Raw genomic sequence first — 24420 nt, 5'->3', positions numbered from 1 at the left:
GTATTTATTTCTCTCCTATGAAAGTTTGGGAGAGAATTATATTAGATACTAGACACACTTTTTATCATCCAGTGATCCATCTTATATATAACATATGTTCCACTACCTTTGTTACATATCATAACTTTAGCAATCACAATCTTTGGATTTGGTGATTATTTCTAAAGAGCCTCTTGTTTATTATACAAACTAAACAATTATACAATTATTAAACAATTATACAAATCTACTAATTTTTGAAAATGGTTAAGTGAATTCAAATTCTATTGATTTCAGCTAATGTTACTCCCAAAATCTGTGATTATTTTAGTGTACCGTTCTATAGACAAACTATAAATTAAGTAGGTATAGGCATAGGCACACAAAATGACTTTCGGGTACTAAGTAGTTAACACAAATAAGTATTTGTAAATGAATGAATACAAATTTCCAAGTTGACATCTACTATACATTTTAACTTCTTTTGTATATGAATATAATCTGCTTATAGGAGTTGATTCTATATTTGTGTATCTTTCATTTGAACATGATTCTATTTAGCTCTTATGCTTTGGGATGATTTGGTCCATGGCACTAATAGAGTACACATTTCTCTCAGGGCCGATTCTTATTTATTCATACGGACAGCCCTTACACTGAGTACTAAGTTGAACCACAGAAGCCACTTAGTGTGTTTATGTTAAATTACATGATGCAAACCCTTACGGTCTTTAAACATCAACGAATTATTGTCATTAGTTGCAACATGATTAAGTTCTAATTTGTTTTTGCGTAACTATGAGATGTATGATTTTTGACATTTAACTTGATGAGTAATGTGGGATCTGTCATTTGCCATGGTTTTGCCCAAGTCTCACAACTGTAGGATTTTTGTCCATTGGAGATACAGCATGTAATAACAGGGACAATCAATATGCACTAGAAAGTTCACTAAAATGGCATCAGAAAAGGGTTTCATAAGGGAGGTGAGACTTAATCCTGTCCTCGAAGAATGGGCTGAAGAATGGGCTGGGTTTCAGTAGGTGGAATAAAAGAAGACCAATATTCCTTGAACAAAAAAACAGTAGGAACAAAAGCTCAGAGATATAAATGAGTTCATCCACAGTGGCCAGCAAGAAGTGTTAGAAATTCTGCTAAATCAGATGGACTAACATTGTCTGCCACCACACAGAATCACAAACGCACTTCATACTCAGTATAAGCCTCATTTTGTTGACTGAGGAAAAACTGTTTAAACACTCTGAGCCTCAGTTCTCATCATCTGTGAATTGGAGAAATTAATGCCTAACTCAGAGGGGGATGGTGTTTATCTCATGAAATAATTATGGATAAATAGCATGGCATGGAGTTTGGCAGATGGAAGGCTCTTGGTAGCAGTCATGGCAATGTGGAGCAAGCTTTACATTTCGGAAAGAAGAATGAGACGGTGAGACATGGCACTTTAGATGATTAAAGGGGCAAGAATTTGAGGACAAATAATCTGAAAGTTGTTGCATTGGTTCAGGAATTAGCGCATACTTGAATAAAAGTAATGAAAAAAATACCTTCAATAAAGTTTGGAGAAAAAATTGAACACATGTAAGGGCTGGGAGAGTGTGCATTTGTGGATCATTACATTTTACATTATGTGTCCAAACTCTCCAAAGAGAGCAATGAGCAAATACCATTTTCCAATGGGGCTGGTAAGGGTTCAGAAGTTGGGCCAAAACAGATCCTCAAGGGAGCAGGACATAAGCATAGAGCTTTTTGCTAGTACATCTGCCTTGCAGCCCAGAGGCAGGCAGAGGGTGCCTTATGGGCTGGGGCAGACATATAATTGGGTTCCCTGGGGAAATTCTTGAAAATTTTAAGGAAGTGTTGGCATAATGAAAGAATTCCAGGAGGACCAAGAAGTACCATTTATTTATTTTAGTGGTACTTATTTATGGGTTTAGTAGTTAGAGAAGAAGAGAGAGAAGGAATAGAAAGTGCACAATAACATAATTTTGTAGGAGTGAGTAGGCCAAACAGAAGTTTCACAATAGGGAAAACAAATTGAGCAGTTCACGGTAGTGTAATCATGGGCACATTTTCTAAAGCTTTTCATTTCCTTTTTAATAGATATTTAAAGAATTGATGATACCAATTCTTTGGTCATATTATGCTTTTTACCTGAAAAAGCAATATTTAAAACATATAACAATATTATTTCATTTTAATATTTAAAACATATCAAAATATTATTTAAGAACTCCTTTCAAGTAAAATAGAATATCATAATTTCTGCCCAATTCCCAGAAGTGTAGCATGATTTATAGTCTATGGGGACAAGGTAAATAATAAGTATGAGATACGGTTGTACCTTTGAGTCTTTTTTACTCATCAAACTTGTTTTGTTGCATAAAATAGGCTGGTATGAATAACCACTTTTAGAGGTTATGGATCACTCTGCATTGATTTTTCTTTTTTAGTTCTAGTTTCTTTCCCTCAGGTAATCTTTGAGATGGTTTCAATTTGCAGAAAACATTTTTAGTGTCACCTCAACTTCTGAAAACAACTCTTTAGCATGGAAATTTTGACAAAACATTGTAAAACCGTGGTGGAGTCAGAATCTGCACTTCTTGAAGATGTTTTGCAGTTGACAGAAAAGTTACTGAACCAGAGAGATACAGTAGACTGACTAGTTTTTGTTCTTAGAATCCAGATGTACATTGAAAATATTTAAAGCATTGATATATGTTTGAGCTTTGGGTTGACTTTATCCCAGGATAAAATGTGAGTGTTGAAGACAAGGCTTTACAGCTGTAGTTGTCTTTCAGCCTTCAGTTTCCTGATACCCCACAGAAGTGTATTCCACTGGCACCACATGACACTGAAGCAATTCTAACGGATTATTTTAAGTGAGTTAAATTTGTTTCACCTCTTCAAAAGATCTGAGTACCCGAGTTAGTTAGAACAGTTAAATCTTCGAGTGCCTTTGGATAAAGGCTGACAAGCTTATTGAGATTCAGCTTTTATTATAGTAGAATATTCATACAAGGGTGTGCTGAAACAGAATTCTGATCTTTGAGTATATTACTAACCAACGCTCTTTGTGCAGTATTTAGAAGAGGTGAGAATTTGTTGGGAGAGTGTGTGTAATTTTTAATTTGCCAGTATATTAGAAAGTACTGTAGATGTGTGACTTACATATGCAAATTTTTTCTTTGAAATAGACTGTGAAACTTTTCCAGCAGCACCTTACCCAAATATTAAGTCATGCTGGAGATGAGATTTCATTTGAAGACCCCCAAAGTTAGTGGCTGGCTAAGAAAGAAAATGAGGGTCAAGTTCTTCTGGTTTTGATCAGAAGCTTGATTCAGATTTCTACATAGAGATCCTTTAATTTTCATTAATGTTCATAAATGCAGGTTGGTCAGTATTCTAGGAAACCTAGTTAGTTTCATTCTTCCTATCAAACTAACTGCCATAATTTTTATTCTGCTCAGAAAGCAAGTCTCTTTGAGAGAAGACAGGATCTAGATTCTGTAATGGAATGGCATAGGGGAGAGTATATCAGAGTGGAGAATTTTTAAAAAGGATTTTTTTGCAAGTTCTGGTTTCAACAGTTTCCTTATTGAGAAGAGCTAGATGATAACTAAGAACGCTGCCAGCTTTATATCATGAAACAATATTCTGTAATAATTAGGATTGTTTTGCAAAACTGGAGAGGTGACTAATAAAAAAAAGAATCTTCTTAAGTTCTTTTATATTACTCATTAGATTGCATGGAAACACACATACACAAATGTGTTCAGACACCCCAGCTGACCCTGGTTCTGCACTATTTTTGGGTAAGCCAAGTGGACCATGTGGAAGAAGGTTAACTGCACCATGTGATTGCAGGTAATCTTGAAAACAGCAATCCTAGGGCCCATATTTATATCAGAAAGTTAGTCGTACTAAAATGAATTTAAGAAACACAACTTTATTTTCTTCCCTTTCTGTACTTCCAAACAACCATGACCTAAACCATATTATGATTTTTTTAAAAACAAATTGATTCCTTATTAAAGTTATGAAACCAGCTGGACATGGTGGCTCACACTTGAAATCCAAGCACTTTGGGAGGCCAAGATGGGTGAATTGCCTGAGGTCAGGAGTTCAACACCAGCCTGGCTAACACGGTGAAACCCTGTCTCTACTAAAAATACAAAAAAATTAGCTGGGTGTGGTGGCACACACCTGTATTCCCAGCTACTCGGGAGGCTGAGGCAGGATAATCGCTTCAACCCAGGAGGCGAAGGTTGCAGTGAGCCGAGATGGAGCCACTGCACTCCAGCCTGTGACAGAGGGAGACTAGGTCTCAAAATAAGTAAATAAATAAATAAAGTTATGAGACCACTAACTTTTATATCATTTTAGCTATTATACAGGAATATTTCTTTTGATAACCCAACAATTTATTATGGAAAATTTTTAACATATGTAAAAGTAGAGATTAGTAAATACTACACCCATATATCCACTGCCCAGCTAATTATTCAAGAGTGACCAATTGTGTTTCTTCCTCATGCCCACACATTTGCTGCTCCTCACCAGATTATTTCAAATTGTAAATAAGAGAGTAACATTACTTCCTTAACATCAAATAGCTAGTCATTTGAAAATTTCCCCAGTTGTCTTTTGATTTTTTTGGTATAGTAGTTTATTTGATCTATATTTAAACAAGATTCATGGATTATATTTGGATGATATATTTCTGAAGTCTCTTAGTTTATACTTTAACTCTTTTTAAAAATTTCTTTACATTGATTTGCTGAAGAAACTCAGTTGTTTTGTCCTGTATTTTCTTGTCTGTATATTTTCCGACTGACTGTATCTTCTTGGTATCATTTAACATGCTCCTCTGTCTCTTTTTTTCCTTAAATCTAGTAGCTAGATACAGAGCTTGGTGCGATTGCTTTCTTGCTTCCTTTCTTTCTTATAAACAATATTTCATTAGTTGTATTTAATGCTTCCATCACAAAGCACATACTCTGGTTATCTCCTTTTGTGTGATTTTAGTGACCATTGATGATCATTGGCTGGATCCAACATTGCATTAGGGGTTTGCAAAATGGTAATTTTATTATTTCATCACTTTTAATTGATTAGCTGAAGTATGAACATATATAGAACAATTTCCCCTCATCAACTATTTAGTGGATGAACTATTTGGTTGATGAAATAGGTTTCATACAGGAAAGGCAGATTAAATGCCTAAGTTGTCCCTTTATTAGTTTTCAGAATATAATTATAACATTTCCCAATGTAACTGATGAATTTTTCTTTTTAGTATCCTTATGAACTCATGAATTTTGATGTTAGATGTATTTAAACATATTGCACTCTTCTCCATTTTACTTTTTCAACTTACACTGTATCCTACAGATTGTTCTGTTGCATATAAAAACATGTATTTAATTTTTTACAGCTTCATACCTTTGCATTGTGTGGATGTACCATATATTATTCAATCAATATCTTCCTGATGAACATTAGGCTTTACAGCTTTTTGATAATATGAAAGTGCTACAGTGAATGTGGAAATGTAAACAATTCATATCCAAATGTATTGCTGGTAAAGACATCTAGAAATGGAATTCTTGGGACAGAGGGCAAACGTATATGTAATTTTGCTTGATATTGCCAAATTTCCCTGTATAGGTATTGTGTCATTTTACAAATGCACTTCTAATTGCATAAGGAAAGACTGGAAATGTTTATGTAGAGTATAATGAGTAAATATGATACAAAGTCAGCAGACACAAAGAATTATCTAAAATATATATAGCATTTTTATTTAAGCTCCTCTTCTTTTAGACAGCTATTTGTTTATATAATAACTCTGTCTTGATAAGAACTTGATAACATTTACTAAGTCTAATACATTACAATTATATAATGCAACATTACCAATATTCAAACACATTCTCATTTATTAAGTACTATTACTTAGGAAGCAAGCTTTGTTTCCATATAATTCACCTTGTTATCATAAAACTTGACCAGAACAGAAGTTATAAATGTGTTCATTGTCCAGACCTCATAGTAGACGTTAGTCCTTTTTTGTCATAAACCATAATCTATACATTATAATACCATCTGAGAAAGTTAGTTACTAACTTTTAAACTAGAGAATAGTGAACAAATGTAAATGTTCTTTTAAATATTTAGATTTTTTTCTTAAGGGTGTCTTAACATGGATTGATACACTCTCATGGCATAAAGCCGTTGAGTAATTAGCAACGAGATGACTGACAAAACCCAGGGTAATAGTCCTGTGTTCTTCTTAAACCACGACTCCTAAATCTGCTTTTCCTTATTGATATAACGAGGGGAGAATTAATTTTAAAAGGTGGTGGCTATTGATTACTTAATGGAAGAAGATAGTGTAGCAAAATGCTAAAGCGAGTCTATTCTGTGCCCTCCTGTGCAACAGGACCCATTATCCAGTTGTGGAAATCATACCCTAACTCTCATTAATATTTAACAGGCTATATGTAGGCTACAAAATTGCCTTGGGCATGGACTCCAATCGGCCATAGAATGGTTTTAAGTATCAAAAAGAGTAATAGATTTCCATGTGTTCAGATTGTTTATAAGCTGGACGACAATACGCTCAATTCCTTTCTGTGATTGCTGAGCAATGGCAGCCAGATGGAAACACCTACTAGGCAAGTTGGAGTGATTAATATTCTGAGAAGCCACTCTAGGCTAGTAAGTACTACGTAAGAAGACTTTGTATTTTCCAGTGTGGTTCTCAGTTTCAGCCTTCACTTCTGCTCCTCTCACCACAGGCTGAAGGGCCTGCTCAGCAGGGGGGGCCAGTCAGCAAAAGGCGTTAATTGTGTCTAACACAGCTATCATCCTTGGGGCAATATTCTGTATCACACCGTCTATCAAGCTAACCCCTTGTCACACGTCAGGATCTTTTTATTTCAGTTCATTTAAAAGGGAAACAAAAATTTTTAAAGATAGCTGGTAGGGAGGCATGAGAGCTTCCAGGGACTAGGAGCCCTTGAAGGTGCCTTTTACTGAAACAGGCTGTGATTTCTGCAAGGACAATAGAGCAGGTCCTCCAATAACATCGTTTTCTCCAACATCATTTTGTTATAATAACATTGATGGAGTAAAAAGTCAGTTCCTGACCAGGGTCACTGTCACTGCAGGGTTTGCACAATCTTCTCATTTCTATATGGGTTTCCTCCCACATCCCAAAGAAGTGAATGTCAGGTCAATTGGCATGTCCAAGTTGTTCCACAATGAGTGATTGTGGAAGTGGGCTTCAGCGTGCCCTGCGATGGAACAGCACTCTGTCCAGGGCTGGTTCCTGCCTTGTGTCCCGAGTTGTGGGGATAGGCTCTGGCCACTCACAGCAACCCTGAGCTGGAATAACTGGGTAAATAATTATGTTAATGTCTTAAATTAATTTTTCTTAAATGTATGTATGGATTGCATTTGTTTCAGTGTTTACCATTAGAAGTGTTTGGCTCTTTATTTAGAAATTTGATAATGTTTTTCTGAGGAGAAATGGATCATAGGAACTTGTTATTTGAACTTGTTATTTCAAGCAGCCTATGGTAAAGAGGATTTTATTACACCTGGTTTTGCTTAAGGTAGCAATTTCCGAGACCCTATCAACAGCATTAAATGAGGCCTTGTTGTATAAGGCTTTATAGATTACTGACTCCCATTATTAATTTTCTACATTACCAGATTATATGTCAGTACCACCAGTTTATTTTTAAAATATGATAAGCTTGAAATAAGATAAAGTCCTTTAGAAAGAAAATATTCTCAGGGTTTATGAGTACACAAAGAACACAGCATCAGATATCCACCATCCCAAACAATGCATAGAATTAGATAGTGAGAAAATATCAATTTTTTGACTCAATGACTCTAAAGAATTTTAAAATGTGTTTAAGGCATTCATTTATTTTGTCAACTATCAGAAATTATTTATAATTACCTGCCTAGAATGAGTTGCATAATAAAAATTCAGCTTTGTAAGCAAAAGGTATTCAAGGCAACATCTTCTATTAACATACTGAGCTTTTTCTCAAAACAGTGAATGAAACAGACCCAGAGGTCTCATTGTAATTCTATGTTAAATGTGGAAAAATTCCGTTTTACTCCCAGCCTTGGACTGTGCATACCTAAATGCTGCGTTCAATTTATTAATAAGTCTATGTGTGTGCCTTCTTTTTCTGATATCCAGCACAGAATTTCAAATGATCAAGAGTTGGTAATAGAAAATGCACTTATGTTCTTTTTTTTTTTTTTTTTAATAAACTTGATCTTTTATTTTCATTTTTATTTTAAGTTTCGGGGTACATGTGCAGGATGTACGGGTTTGTTACATAAGTAAACATGTGCCATGGTGGTTTGCTGCACCTGTCAACCCATCACCTAGGTATTAAGCCCATCATGCATTAGCTGTTTTTCCTGATGCACTCCCTCTCCCCGCCCTCCACCCCACAGGCCCCAGTGTGTGAACAAACTTGATCTTTGTGAGGCATAATGATGGATCTACTCAGATGCTTGCTTTTTGTTTGTGTGTTTTTTTGTTGTTGTTATTTGTTTATTGATTAGTTGGTTAGTACTGCATGCTGTTAAGCTTGTGGTTAGCTCATTTCAAGAAGCTTTAGAATTCATGGATTCTTCAGCTGCCGCTTCAAAGAACAAAATCAAAATCAAAAATTTAAAATAACTTAACCAAGATTTTCTCTGAGGTGCTTACTTAACACTGTAACATAAAACATAGGAAGACGTTTTATCAACTGTAAATATAAAAATGTTAATAGGTATATCTTCACAGCCTTTGGATGTTCCAGAGAGAAGAGCTTCTTAAAGCCTGTATTTGCAAGAGATGGTGCTTATTAAACTATAATCTAATATATTTATCAGTTTGGCAGTGAAAAAATAACAAGTTCTCAGTTTCCTTTTTCTTTTCTATTTTATAGCGAAGCAGCAGTTTTGGGAATTTCGATCGTTTTCGGAATAATTCTTTATCAAAACCAGATGATTCAACTGAGGTTGGTAGTTTATTCCATTTTTATGAATGTTATGCAAACACATTATGAAATATTATGAAGACAATGTCACTTTTGCAAAGTAAAATAAGAAAAATAAATACATTTTTAAATTATAGCCTTGCATGTATTTGTGTGATAAGTGAACAAACCATTATTTAGTCCTGTTGTAGAAAGCAATGGGTTTTTGTCACACGACCAGGAAAATTTAGGCACACTGTAGGGTGAGTAAGGCAGGGTTTATTGCGTGAAAAGGAAAAAAAAAAAAAAAGAGGAACTCCCAGCAAAGCAAGAGTCCTGCTAGCAGGCCCCTACCTTACAGATTGAATCCCAGGTCACCACTTAGCAATAAGAGAGGCCAGGCTCCCCCCAGCAGCAAACCACGTGAACTTCCCATAGCTCCACCAGTTTCCCCCAGTGCACAGGTGGGCGTTATTAAGAATCAGTGGGGAAAGGGTGAGCTTCATCCAGGATCAGCAATCTGGTGTTTCAGCCCTCCCGCTGTTTCAGTCTTGAAGGCGAGGTTTCGCAAAGGACTCTTGTCTGTTTCCTGTCTCTATCAGTACCCAGTACCATGCTGGGCATTGAAAGTAAAATCCTATTTTAAGAAGCCTAACAGATGTTTGGGAAAGCAAAACATGAACCCGAAAAGATAGAATTCAAAGTGACACTGACAATTCCAAATTTCCTGAGTATTTCTACTATAAACAATGTACACACACACATTGTGTTTATACACATTATTTGATAGATATATGTATAAGTTTATGTCAGTTGTAATTGCTTTAAATTAGAACAAGATTAAGCGGCCCGACTGTACATTTGTTAAGGAGAGCATACGGCTGCTCAACTGGACTCTCACACTTCAGCGTACACTGAAACATCCCATTGGTGAGCGCTACTTACACATTTGTAAACTACGGACATTTTAATTGTAGCTTAAGAAAAACTTCCCATAGAATTAAGTTTACATAATAATAATTTCAATAATATGTACATTTAATTGAGCACTCACAATGAAATAAGCACAATGGTAACTTTATAACAATTTACCTATCTATAACATAGGAACTATTAGTATATCTATTTTGCCATTGCAGAAATATGCTTGCTTCATCAAATAAAATTACATCTAAATTACAGAGTGAATAAATGACAAAGGCAGAACTCAACCTCTTCTCTGACTCCAAAGTTTGCCGTATTGTCTCATAAAGTAGGGGCCACATTTGCTAAGTGATTAATGACAGGTACAACAACAACTAATAAAATAGTACAGAGAAGGGGTGTCTACTAAGAAAACTGAAAATACTGTTTACCATTGAACCTGATTCAGCAACCTCACAGGAAATATATTCTTTTTAGATCAATAGGTTTTTAGATCTTATGCTTATTTTCAAATATATTTATCTGCAATATTTTAAAATATTTTAATTTTAATAATGATCCCTTTTATTAATTTATTATGTATATATTCACAATTATGAGTAAACTTGTACCTAATTATATAGTCAATCAACATTTACATAATTGTAAGTAATAAATGTAATATATACATATAAATCTCTAGCCACATACATGTGTTTGTGTGGTTGTATATATATATATGGAAAGAGAGAGAAACTGTATATAATTTTATTTTCAGTTGGCATCTTATATAAATTTTTAATTCTCCACAATCATACATATATTCTACTGCTGTTTAGTTTATAATTCTGGTATTAACCTATACAAGATAGTTCATGTTCATTCAGGTTCATTGGTTGATAATGGTGGCCTAGTAATTTGTGAAAGAATTTAGTGAACCTAATAAAATAGTGTGCATATTTTTCAAAAATCCAGCATTCATTCAAAAAATACCTACTCTATGACAGGTTTTCCCTTAGACACTCAGGAAGTACTGTTGCAATAACACAATAAAATCCTTACTTCATGCCTGGAGCTTATAGAGGAAGACAAATCTTAAAAAGACAACAACAAAACCATAAGTAATATTTAAACAGACATTTAATTCAGTCTATGCAGAAAGGCATAGAAAAATGTGAACATTCAAAAGACATAAACGTAGTTTCTTTGTAGCTTCTGTAAATAATGCTAGAAAAACCTGAAAAATATTCATAGTACATCTTTCTGAAGCTTAGAAATTGTAGGGTAACACAAGTAGTAATTAAATAATATATTTCTTATTTATGTTAGAAAAATAAATTTACAATGAAGACAGAAGGTTTAAGTAGAGAGAAGAAAAAGGCTAACTCTAAAGTTTTAAAGTGCTTCCAAATTATATTGTATTCAGGGTTTTTGAATTAAGCAAAGAATCTTTGCCTTTATAACCTTGAATGTAGAAATTAATAAAGTGCAATGAGGATTTAAATTGGCTGTCCATTCATAGTTATCATAGGCAGTTTGGGGTAAGATACGAAGCAAAATATAATATTGATTAATAATGATGTTAACTATGTGGTTAAACTTTTGTATTAAAATATTCAAGTTCACTAAAGGGAAGTTTCCCGTTATTTTTTATGTTCAGTGAATGACTACCTGTCCACCTAACGGGAATGGTGGACAGTGTTAAACTAGATGTCCTTCAAGTTTCCTTTCTTGCAAATATAAGGTATTTTAGGACTTGTAACCCAAACATATCCTTCAAGAAAAAAAAAAATCTGCAATGTTCTACATGAGAAGTTTCATTTACTGAAATAATATCAAGTGATAGCTATGTGCCTGGAAGTACTCTAGACACTCAAAGAAAACAGATCAAGTCTCAAGTCTCATGGAACATGCATCATAGTGGGAGATGCAGACAATAATCAAATGAACAAACATATTATCGGGTAATGTTAACTGCTTAGAGGAATCATTAATCAGGGCCAATAAACAGGACGTATGGAAGTGTGGAGAGTGATCAATCAGAAAATTGCTCTCCTATTATATGTCATGTGAGTAGATACCTGGATGACTGAAGGAAGAAATTCTTGGATATTTAGGGGAAGCCAATGGCGAAAGCAAATACAAAGTTGGTGAGAACCTGATAGAGAAACTGCAAGGGGGCTAGGATGGCAATACTTTATTACAGTTGTTTTCAAACTTTAGTGAGTATCAGAATCACTCGAAGAGCTTGCTAAAGCACAAACTGCTCCCAAGTGATGTTGATGCTGCTGGTCCAGGGATCATATTTTGAGAACCACTGCTCTGGTGAGCAAGGGAGACTTCAGAAGTAGCGAGGGGCAAGGTGGGTGGTGAGGATACTTTATTTCATATAGATTCTATATAATGTAATATATATCACATAATATATTAATGAAATTGGCAGAACATTATTTTATGTTATGATAAATAGAGTCTTGTGGCTGTGAACAGTGTGTTTTATTCTGAGTCATTGGTTTAACAGCATTCCTAAGCAAAGACCAAAGCAGTCTAACCAAATAAGATGTTTGATTAATCTAGCATGTGAATTACATGAAGATTTCTGTACTAATGGCTGGAACTAGTTCATATTTACTATTGCTTGAGAATATAGGAAATGTGCACGCTAAGATGAAAACAAAATTTCACATTTCTCAGTGGATTTAATTAACACGAAAACTTCTTTAACCACAATCATCTCAATTTCTATGAGAAGCAAGAGGGTATTTTAAGGCTTACTCAACATGAATAGATGCTACAGTCTATCTAAAGCTTCCAATAAAATATTTTTCACCTAGGTAGACGTAAGAACTCCTTATACCTAGTATTTAATCTTATTTGTTCATCTCAAGAAGAGGGAATAAAATGATTGGTCAATACAGCTATTTTAAAAATATCTGAAATTCTCTAAAAGAGTTGCAGATGTGAGGCTCAAGTCCTTTAACATCACAAGTTTTACTTTCTGAGTTTGTAACTCAAGCAACCAGGCCTGGACAACTTTAAAAATACGGGTTATGTCCAGATTTTTAGAAATTTTGGAGGCTGCTGCACAGAATGTATGCGAAGTCCACAAACTCAGAATGTTCTCTGTAACAATGATTTCAGATCAATGTTTTTTATTGCTTTATTATTTTGTCTTTTGTAAACAATTCTAAACTAGGTACATGAAGGAGATCCCACAAATGAAAGTGGAGAACCAAGTAAAACTTCAAATAATGGAGGAAGTTTGGGTAAAAAAATGAGAGCTATTTCATGGACAATGAAGAAAAAAGTTGGTAAAAAGTACATCAAAGCCCTTTCTGAGGAAAAGGTAAATATTCTCTGATAATCATTTGTATTTTTCTACTAAAACTTTCTTAAACTATTCAGCTAGACTATAGAAGTGCTTGGTACTTTATGAAGTACTTAAGCATTTGTTTTCTTCCTCAGTCATTACGCCCAGAAGTTGGGTGGAAGGAAGTATTCCTTTCATTTTAAAAGAAGAAACTGACACTCAGAAAGATCATACATTGGCCGGGTGCGGTGGCTCACGCCTGTAATCCCAGCACTTTGGGAGGCTGAGGCGAGAAGATCACCTGAGGTCAGGAGTTCAAAACAAGCCTGGCCAACATGGTGAAACCCCGTTGCTACTGAAAATACAAAAATTAGCTGGGCATGGTGGTGCACGCCTGTAGTCATAGCTACTTGGGAGGCTGAGGAAGGAGAATCACTTGAACCCAGAGGCAGAGGTTGCAGTGAGCCGAGATTGCACCACTGCACCCCAGCCTGGCAACAGGGCAAGACTGTGTCTCAAAAAAAAAAAAAAAAAACTCATGCATCTAGAACGTGACGTGAAGAGCAATGTGAAGAACAACATGTCATTATTTTTGTAGCAAGTGCCAGTACTTACTTCATTCCTTTTTATTGCCAAATAATATTTCTCCTTTTATAGATGGACCACATTTAATTTATCCATTTATCACTTAGTGATCACTTGGGTTGCTTTCACTTTTTGGCTATTATGAATAACACTGCTACAGATACTTCTGTTCAATTTTCTGTGCAGAAATATTTTTTCATTTCTCTTGGATATATGGTAACTCCATGTCTAATAGAGAAACTGGCAAATTGTTTTTTAAGCAGCTGCATCATTTTACATTCCCACCAGCAATGTATGAGGGTTTCAATTTCTCTACATCGTTGCCAACACTTGTTATTGTCTGTCTTTTTAGTACTAGGCATCCTAGTGGAAGTGAGGTGGAATCTCATTGTGATTTTGATTCACATTTGGTTGTACTTTACATTTCCCTGATGACTAACAATGTCGAGAATCTTTTCATGTGCTTTTTAGCCATTTATCTATCTTTGTGGAGAAGTGTTTTTGAAATCCATTGTTCATTTTTAATTGGGTTATTTATCTTTTTATTGTTGAGTTTTAAATGTTTTTTATATATTCCGGATGCAAGATTTTATCAGATATATGACTTGCAATATAACATATTTTCTCCAATTCTGTGGACTGTGTTTTTATTTTCTTGATGGTATTGTTTGTAGCACAAATGTTTCTAATTTTATTGTAGTCCAATTATCTTTTTTTGGTCACTTGTGCTTTTGGTTAACATATGTAAGAAACCATTGTCTAACTTAATGTAATGAAGATTTATTCCTATGTTTTCTTCTAAGAGGTTAATAATCTCTTAAATTTTGGTGTATGATTTATTTCAAGATATTTTTACTGTGCAGTATATAGGAAGAGTCCACCTTCATTCTTTTGCATGTAGATATACAGTTGTCCTAACAGTATTTGTTGAAAAGACTATTCTTTCCCTATTTGATTGTCTTGGCACTCTTGTTAAAATCAGTTGACCACAAATATATTGTCATAAATATATGGATCATAAATAAGTGGATTTACTTATGGGCTCTCAATTCTATGTTATTGATTTTTATGTAATATGTCCATTCTCTTTTTCAAGCCACTTCAATAGGGCTTGTCCCCAGTACTCCATTAAAATAGCTGTCACCATCAGTTGTGACCTCTGTGTTGCCAAGTCCAATGGTCACTTTTCTTTCTCCTTACTACTTTTCAACTGTATTTGACTCAAGTGCTGATTTCCTTACATATAAAACATCCACTTCTCTTGTTTTTGACTGGGCATGCTTCTGACATTTCTTCTTCCTCATAGCTTGCTTTCTTGACTCTGCTTTCTTTCTCATCCCTCGAAATATTTGATCTTCCTGAGACTTGTTCCTGGATGCGCCACTGAATCTACACTCCCCCCTTAAGTCAGCTCATCTGCTCTCATGACTTCGTTTTTCACGACTGTATCTCTAGCTATGACGTCTTCACTTATCTGCCATATTAATAAAATCGTTTCTTTGATATCCTCGTTTAGCTGTCCAGTAGACATCCAAAACCTAATATATCCAAAGCTAATATATTGATTCTCTACACTTTTACAAAAAAAATGGTTTTCTCATTCAGTATTCATACAGCAGTGGCAGCAGACAACACTGATTCTCAAAATAAAAGCAAAAATATAAAAAAGAGGAAAAAGAAAAGAAAATCTAAGAATCACCCTAAATTCCTTCTTTTTCTCACTTTTCACACTAATTCATCAGTAAATTCTCTGAATTGTATTACCAAGTATATATAAACTCCCTAATTTCTCCATGTAAACTATTCCTGCTTTAGACTAAGTCACCAACCTTTCTTTCCTGGATTATTACAATAATCCCCTAACTGCTTTCCATTCTTTTTATTCTTTCCCCCATATAATTTACTCTCCATATGAAAGCCGGAAATATCTCTGACAAGTGGAAATCAGGTCATGGTTAAAATTTCAGTGTCTTCATAGTGCACCCCTTTACATGCTGTGTTCATTCTAGTCCTCTGAGAAGCAGATCCCAAGAAAGAAGTAGAAACACCACAGACAGATTTATGGGAAGAAATGCTAGGAAGGCTTAAGAGAAAGCCTTTAGACTGCAATGCAAACCTGACATCTATAAAAGGATAAGGAAAAGGAAGAAGAATCAGGTAGAGAGAGTCTCATACTTCAACAGAATTCTGAGAAAGCTTTGGTCAGATTGATGGGGGATTCTTATACTAAAGTTTTCCATTACAGGAACCCTACATTCCACTAGAATTCAAAGAATACCCCTGCTTTTTCAGTTACTAACAGGGAGCATGGCTTTAGTGCCAACGGAGTGATGGATACAGAGGGGTAGTCCTGAGGCTGTCAGTAAAGAAGCCCCAGCAAGCCGCAGCAAGAGATCTAAGTGGCACATTTCCATGGCCACCACACATGGTCTATGAAGCTTTTCTTGATGTGGCTCCTGTCTGCTTCCCTAAACTCACACTCTAGTATTCTCCTTTGTCTCACTACATTAGCCTTGCTGTTTTCCCCTGCACAACCCAAGATAATTCTGAGTTCAATTATTTTGCTCTTGCTGTTCCTTTTGCTTGGAAAACTGTCTCCAAAGCTTCACATAAGTTACATTTTCTTATCATTTAGGTCAATAATTCAGGGCATATGTTACTGTATGGCAGAGGTCTTTGTAGGATACTCCATTTAAATCAGCCAACCTGTAACCCTAACCTCAGCAACAAATTCTCTCACATCACCCGGTTTTATGTCTTTCATAACACTTACTATTCTCTGAAATTGTCTTATTGTGTTTATACACACCTCCCCAAATACTCTACACAGACACACACACACGCACGCACACACACACACACACACACAGCTAACACAATAGAACATCCTTCATTATAGCAAACACTCTGTTATCTTGTTTACCATGAAAATCCCTGGTTCCCAGAACATTGCCCAGTACCTAGGAGGTAAAATATCCATAAAATTGTGTTGAATGACTGAATGAATAAAGAAATGGATAAAAGTGGAGAATCAAACTGAGTGTATATCATATGTATATTCTGAAGTTTTATCAATGTTTAGAAATGCTCACAAATAAAGAATGTTGAATTACATTCTGATGAATATTAAGAAATTCATAGGTTTAATCCAAACTATTGAAATATGGAAAACATTGGCGATGTTTTCAAGAAAATATAATTTGTTTTGAAATTGTCTGTCTTTTCTAATTTTATGCAAGATTTGCTTCTCACTTGACTAGGTGGCAAGCACGGTATTAGATTTGTAAAGCTTCTTAGATAAGCTTTGCTTTAGAATTGCAAAATGCACATGTTTTATTCATATCTAGTGATCTGGTAGGGTGCAAATAACTGACATGAAACAACTATGCAGAGCTTAAGCTTGTAGGATCAGATCTCAATGGATTAGTAATGGTGTTAAATAAAGGATAAGGACAACATGAAGAAGTCAAAGTGCTTTAAAAGATAAACCACAGATGTCAATAAATCTAACACTTTTGATTAAATAATATTGATATGATATTCATCCTAGTTTGTGAAAATGAGCCATTATAATTTCAACTGAATTCTACAAAAAGAATGTGTCATCTGAATAATTTTTCCAAGTGTATTGTAGAAGGTTTTGCTAGAAATTGAACTGAAGATTAACTACTTTCATATTTTATCCTTATGTATCCTTAAGTATTTTATTGCTAAAATATGTCTTGCCTATTAAATCAATGTACACAATGAACATCTCCGTGGAAATCTTCTCTCTGTACCTAACCTCTGATATGTTTTCTGAAGGATGAGGAAGATGGAGAGAATGCCCACCCATATAGAAACAGTGACCCTGTGATTGGGACCCACACAGAGAAGGTGTCCCTCAAAGCCAGTGACTCCATGGATAGTCTCTACAGTGGACAGAGCTCATCAAGTAAGGCTGATGAATCAGGGACAAGATCCTGGGTGTGAGGTCCGGGTTAAATCAATTAAAAAACAACAAGTTATATTAGCAACAAGGTTCCAGCTACTTGATAAGAGAAATGGTAAAAATGTAAGATATATTAAATCTATATAGAGTTGCTAGTGTTTAAATAATACATAATATATTTGACACAGTTATATACTGTGTTAAAACTTTTAACACTGTAGTCAACGGGGCTCTTGGGGATATGCCTCAAAAAAGTCATATTAGGAGATTAAATATGCATCTTTAAAATAAAAATCCTTGTTGGAGGGAGCCAGCTTTATCTTGAGCCAAAATATTTAAAAATGACTTTAAGTATTCAGATAAATGAAATTTATTTTCTGTTCTGTTCTCTGTCTCTTTCTTTCTCCTTCCCTCTTCCCTGTGTCCCCATCTTTCTTCCCCCCCCACCACTTTCCATTTTTCCTGAAGTACTCTGAAAAATGTAGCACATTTGCATCAATTTACTTTACCGACATTTACTTTTTAGATCTTAACCCAGCATGAACGAGTAAAGAGTGAAGCAATATGCAAATAATAAATGGTAGGACTATCACCATTAGGTGACAAAACGGGATCCATAAGTAACCAACAAGGATTTTCTAATGAAGATCAATATTTTTTCTAAGAAGGAAATCATTCAGGATTTAGTCACATTTCCAGCTACAATATTTGGATGAAACGATTGCTATTGCAGGGTGCCTTATGACTTTTTATATGTAGACTGTTATACATCTCTCTAATCTTTTCAGGGCTTTTAAACGTTTTTACAAAGTTTATTTTCCATTTCCTTTTAAATCAACTGCTTCTGTTATTTGAAGATGTATGGCAAAGACCAGATGTTTCAAATATCCTGAGTTTTATTCCTATTTTCCTATTGGTTGTAGAATAGTTATTTTGTGACAAAAGCTAACACAGAAACATTTAAAGAATTTTTTTTTGCATGTATGAAATTCAGATCTCATTAGTATTCATTTCTGCTGGAAGTTTTAAAACTCTATATTGTGATGCTGGATGTGGGGAGAATTTTATTAACTAGAATGGACTGTGAAAAGCCCTGGTCTGGAGTTGCCGTGGAAGGCAGGGTGTGAAGAGATGGTGGTTCATTTTACGATTACCGTGTACCACTTAATTTGTGTGATTAGATGCAACTCATCTGTGTTTTACATCACTTCACATACAATATGGAACATTTTGAAGGAGCTTTACCTTATTTCCACAATGCATGGTAGTGAGACGTGGGCTATTCCCTCATTGAACAGAGTGATGAAAGGTTAGACTGAAGGAAGACATGAAGTGATGACGTGATGACTGAGTATGAGGGTGGGGGAGGAGAGTTACTTCCACTGGGAGCCATTCTTGTTTCCAGGGAGGTGACAAAATGCTCTCTTTTCTCTTTTTCCTGAAGTTTAAGATCAAAAATAAGAGGAGCAGACAACAAGGATTTGGAGCAGTTTTAAAGACCCAGTTTAGAAGTTTCAAACCACATGGTGGTGCAGATATTCAGACACACTTTCTCCTTCCCTTACACTCATACAACAAGCAAAAGTGCCACCTGTTATGTCAGAAATATTGCCTCAGAATGGCCTTTGGTACACAGTGGGAACTCTGGGGAAGAAGTCTTGTGATAAGTTGCAGGGAACTTTGCGATGTCATGCTTTTGGCAAGTGTCCAATACTTAGTACACTGTGTCCTGGATCAGATTATGGGGAATGAAGTGAGAGGGTACTTGGGTTGGTAGTAGAGGAGAGAGTGGCCAGATCATCAGGAAAAAGGTTAGAAATGGCTCAGAGGACAGACGTCACTGACTGAGAGCAACTGGGAGAGAGACACCAGGATGGGTCAATTAGAACCTCCTCCTGAGCCTGGCATCCAGTGGTCCAGCACGATCAATACTTAGTTGTGTCCAGATGATGGTCCAGAATGTTACAAGTCTTCAATGACAACTGTGAACTTCTGCTTTCATCAGGTGGCGTAACAAGCTGTTCAGATGGTACGAGTAACCGGGACAGCTTTCGACTGGATGACGATGGCCCATATTCAGGACCATTCTGCGGTCGTGCCAGAGTGCATACGGATTTCACGCCAAGTCCCTATGACACTGACTCCCTCAAAATCAAGGTGAGAGGACATCATATCCCCCCTTCTGAATGGTTTGTCAAATGCTGATTTTATGATCTGTTTCAGCAAGTATAAGCAGTGGGAGAACAGAGTGTGAGTGCGTTCTTCCCAACAGTAGAAGTGGAAGCTCACTTACAGTGCTAAGAGTTTGAATAAAATATGTGAGGTGGAGTCGGGGTGTCAGTCTGTTCAGGCTATTAGTGTAAGTTGTTGTTATGTAGGTGATTCAGGTTCAGAGTCTATCAGGTAGGAAAGAATTCTCTCCATTTTCCTGAAAACCAAAGCCTCACAGTTGCTGAAGGTGCCCAACTCTGCCTGATACTTGCAGGAATAGAAATAATGAAGAGAGAGGGAGAAAAGGTGCAAATGTCAGGCAAGAGCCCAGCAGAGCAAAGGCCTTGGGAACCAGACGTGGCCGGGAAATTCCAGTACTTTTTATTTTTATTTTTATTTCCATAGGTTATTGGGGAACAGGTGGTGTTTGGTTACATGAGTGAGTTTTTTAGTGGTTATTTGTGAGACTCTGGTGCACCCATCACCCAAGCAGTATACACTGTACTCTATTTGTAGTATTTTATCCCTCACCACCTTCTCATCCTTTCCCCAAGTCCCCAAAGTCCATTGGGTCATTCCTATGCCTTTTCGTCTTCATAGCTTAGCTCTTGCTTATGAGTGAGAACATATGATGTTTGATTTTCCATTCCTAAGTTACTTTACATAGAATAATAGTGTCCAGTCCCATCTAGGTCACTGCGAACACTATTAATTCATTCCTTTTTATAGCTGAGTAATATTCCATCGTATATTTATACACCATGGTTTTCTTTTCTCTTTTCTTTTCTTTTCTTTTTTGATGGAGTCTTGCTCTGTCACCTGGCTGGAGTGCAGTGGCGCTATCATGGTTCACTGCAACCTCTGCCTCCTGGGTTGAAGGAATTCTCCTCCCTCAGCCTCCCGAGTAGCTGGAGGCCACCACAACCCAGCTAATTTTTGTATTTTTAGTAGAGATGGGGTTTCAGCATGTTGGCCAGGATGGTCTCAATCTCTTGACCTCCCGATCCACCCACCTCAGCCTCTCAAAATGCTGGGATTACAGGCATGAGTTATCACGCCCAGCCTATACCACAGTTTCTTTACCCACTCATTGATTGATGGGCATTTGGGTTGGTTCCACATTTTTGCAATTGCAAATTGTGCTGCCACAAACATGTGTGTGCAAGTATCTTTTTCGTATAATGACTTCTTTTCCTCTGCGTAGATACCTAGCAGTGGGATTGCTCAATCAAATGGTAGTTCTACTTTTAGTTGTTTAAAGAATCTCCACACTGTTTTCCATAGTGGTTGTACTAGTTTACACTCCCACCAACAGTGTAGAAGTGTTCCCTTTTCACTACATCCACGCTAACATCTGCAATTTTTAAATTTTTTGATTATGGCCATTCTTGCAGGAGTAAGGTGGTATCACATTGTGGTTTTGATTTGCGTTTCCCTGATCATTAGTAATGTTGAGCATTTTTTCATGTGTTTGTTGGCCACTTGTATATCTTCTTTTGAGACTTGTCTATTCATGTCCTCAGCCTACTTTTTGATGGGATTATTTGTTTTCTTGTTGATTTGAGTTCATTGTAGATTTTGGATATTAGTCCTTTGTCGGACGCATAGATTGTGAAAATTTTTTCCCACACTGTGGGTTGTCTGTTTGCTCTGCTGATTGTTTCTTTCACCATGCAAAAGCTCTTTGGTTTAATTAAGTCTCAGCAATTTATGTTTGTTTTTGTTGCATTTGCTTTTGGGTCCTTGGCCATGAAATCCTTGCCTAAGCCAATGTCTAGAAAGGTTTTTCCAATGTTATCTTCTGGAATTTTTACAGTTTCAGATCTTAGATTTAAGTCCTTAATCCATCTTGAGTTGATTTTTGTATAAGGTGAGAGTTGAGGATCCAGTTTCATTCTCCTACATGTGGCTAGCCAATTATCCCAGCACTATTTGTTGAAGAGGGTGTCCTTTCCCCACTTTATGTTTTTGTTTGCTTTTTAAAAAGTCAGTTGGCTGTTAAGTATTTGGATTTATTTCTGGGTTCTCTTTTCTGTTCCATTTGTCTATGTGCCTATTTTTGTAGCAGTACCATGCTGTTTTGGTGACTATAACCTATAGTATAGTTTGAAATTAGGTAATGTGATGCCTCCAGATTTGTTCTTTTTGCTCAAGCTTGCTTTGGCTATGCAGTCTCATTTTTAGTTCCATATGACTTTTAGAATTGTTTTTTCTAATTCTGTGAAGAACGATAGTAGTATTTTGATGGGAAGTCTGTTGAATTTGTGGATTGCTTTTGGCAGTATGGTCCTTTTCACAATAATGATTCTACCTATCCATGGGCATAGAACATGTTTCCATTTGTTTGTGCCATCTCTGATTTATTTCAGCCGTGCTTTGTAGTTTTCTTTGTGGAGATCTTCCACCTCCTTAGTTAGGTATATTCCAAAGTTGTTTTTTTTGTTTTGCTTTGTTTTGTTTTGCTTTTGCAGCTATTGTAAAAGGGATTGAATTATTGATTTGATTCTTAGCTTGATCGCTGTTGGAGTATAAAAGAGCTACTGATTTGTGTACATTAATTTTGTATCCAGAAACTTTGCTGAATTCTTTTATCAGTTCTAGGAGCTTTCTGGAAGAGTCTTCATGGTTTTCTAGGTAAATGATCATATCATCAGAAAACAGTGACAGTTTGACTTCCTCTTTAGTGATTTAGATGCCCTTTATTTCCTTCTCTTTTTTGATTGCTCTGGCTAGGACTTCCAGTACTGTGTTGAAGAGGAATGGTGAGAGTGGGCATCCTTATCTTGTTCCGGTTCTCAAAAGGAATGCTTTCACCTTGTTACCATTCAGTATTATGTTGACTGTGGGTTTCTCATAGATGGCTTTTATTATATTGAGGTATGTCCCTTGTATGCCTATTTTGCTGAGAGTTTTAATCATGAAGAAATGCTGGATTTTGTCTAATGCTTTTTCTGCACCTATTGAGATGGTCATGTGATTTTTGCTTTTAATTCTGTTCATGTGGTGTATCACATTTATTAATGTGTATATGTTAAACCATCCCAGCATCCCTGGTATTAAACTCACTTGATCATGGTGGATTATCTTTTTGATATGTTGCTGAATTCAGTTAGCTAGTATTTTGTTAAGAATTTTAGCATCTATGTTCATCAGCGATATTGGTCTGTAGTTTTCTTTTTTGGTTATCCTCTTTCCTGGTTTTGGTATTAGGGTGATACTGGCTTCATAGAATGATGTAGGGAGGGTTCCCTCTTTCTCTGTCTTGTGGGGTAGTGTCAATAGGATTGGTACCAATTCTTCTTTGGATGTCTGATAGAATTCTGCTCTGAATCAGTCTGGTCCTCAACTTTTTTTTGTTGGTAATTTTTAAATTGCCATTTCAATATCATTGGTTGTTATTGGTCTGTTCTGGGTATCTAATTTTTCCTGATAAGCTAGGAGGGTTGTATCTTTCCAGGAATTTATCCATGTTTTCTAGTTTATGCATGTAAAGGTCTTCATAGTAACCTTGAATGATCTTTTGTATTTCTGTAGTGTCAGTTGTAGTATCCTCTGTTTCATTTCTTATTGAGCTTATTTGAATTCTTACTAATGGTATTAATTTTGCTTATCTTTTCAAAAAACAGCTTTTTGTTTCATTTATCTTTTGTATTGTTTTTGTTTCAATTTTATTTAGTTCTGCTCTGATCTTGGTTATTTCCTTTCTTCTGCTGTGTTTGAGTTTGGTTTGTTCTTGTTTCTCTCTTTCCTTGAAGTGTCACCTTAGATTGTCCGTTTGGACTATTTCAGACTTTTTGATGTAGGTGTTTAGGGCTATGAGCTTTCCTCTTAGCACCACCTTTGCTGTGTCCTATAGGTTTTGGTAGGTCATGTCACTATTGTTGTTTGGTTCGAATAATTTTTTAATTTCCATCTTGATTTCATTTTTCACCCAAGGATCATGTATTTGCATGGTTTTGAAGGTTCTTTTTGGAGTTAATTTCCAGTTTTATTCCACTGTAGACTGAAAGACTGCTTGATAAATTTAAATTGTTTTATATTTATTGAGACTCATTTTATGGCCTATCATATGGTCTATCTTAGAGAAAGTTCCATATGTTGTTGAATACAATGTATATTCTGAGGTTGTTGGACAGAATGTTCTGTATATATCTGTTAAGTCTATTTGTTCCAGGGCATAATTTAAGTCCATTTTTTTCTTTGTTGACTTTCTGTCTTGATCACCTGTCTAGTGCTGTCATTGGAGTATTGAAGTCCCCCACTATTATTATGTTGCTGTCTATCTCATTTCTTAGTCCTATTAGTAATTGTTTTTCAAATTTGGGAGCTCCAGTGTTAGGTGCATACATGTTTAGGATTGTGATATTTTCCTGCTAGACAAGGCCTTTTTATCATTGTATAATGTCCCTCTTTGTCTTTTTTAACTTCTGTTGCTTTAAAGTTTGTTTTGTCTGATATGACAATAGCTATTCCTGCTCACT

General features: G+C 35.7%; 1 protein-coding gene across 2 annotated transcripts in view; it reads left to right on the top strand.

Annotated features, from left to right (window-relative positions):
- SAMSN1 (SAM domain, SH3 domain and nuclear localization signals 1) overlaps positions 1 to 24420 on the top strand; it is a 61367-nt gene that overhangs the window by 16090 nt on the left and 20857 nt on the right. Inside the window, exons 2-6 of one of the 2 annotated variants that reach the window (XM_033232175.1) lie at positions 2799 to 2879; positions 8970 to 9041; positions 13099 to 13248; positions 17602 to 17731; positions 19734 to 19885. In XM_033232175.1, the coding sequence (XP_033088066.1) occupies positions 13177 to 13248; positions 17602 to 17731; positions 19734 to 19885 (354 nt within the window). In that variant the 5' untranslated portion in view covers positions 2799 to 2879; positions 8970 to 9041; positions 13099 to 13176. The remainder of the gene's footprint in view (positions 1 to 2798; positions 2880 to 8969; positions 9042 to 13098; positions 13249 to 17601; positions 17732 to 19733; positions 19886 to 24420) is intronic. The other variant, XM_033232174.1, reaches the window with a different exon arrangement.

This window comes from Trachypithecus francoisi, unplaced genomic scaffold, assembly GCF_009764315.1.
Source record: "Trachypithecus francoisi isolate TF-2019V2 unplaced genomic scaffold, Tfra_2.0 Lachesis_group14, whole genome shotgun sequence".
Lineage (NCBI taxonomy): Eukaryota > Metazoa > Chordata > Mammalia > Primates > Cercopithecidae > Trachypithecus > Trachypithecus francoisi.
This window is presented reverse-complemented; position numbering and strand designations above follow the sequence as displayed.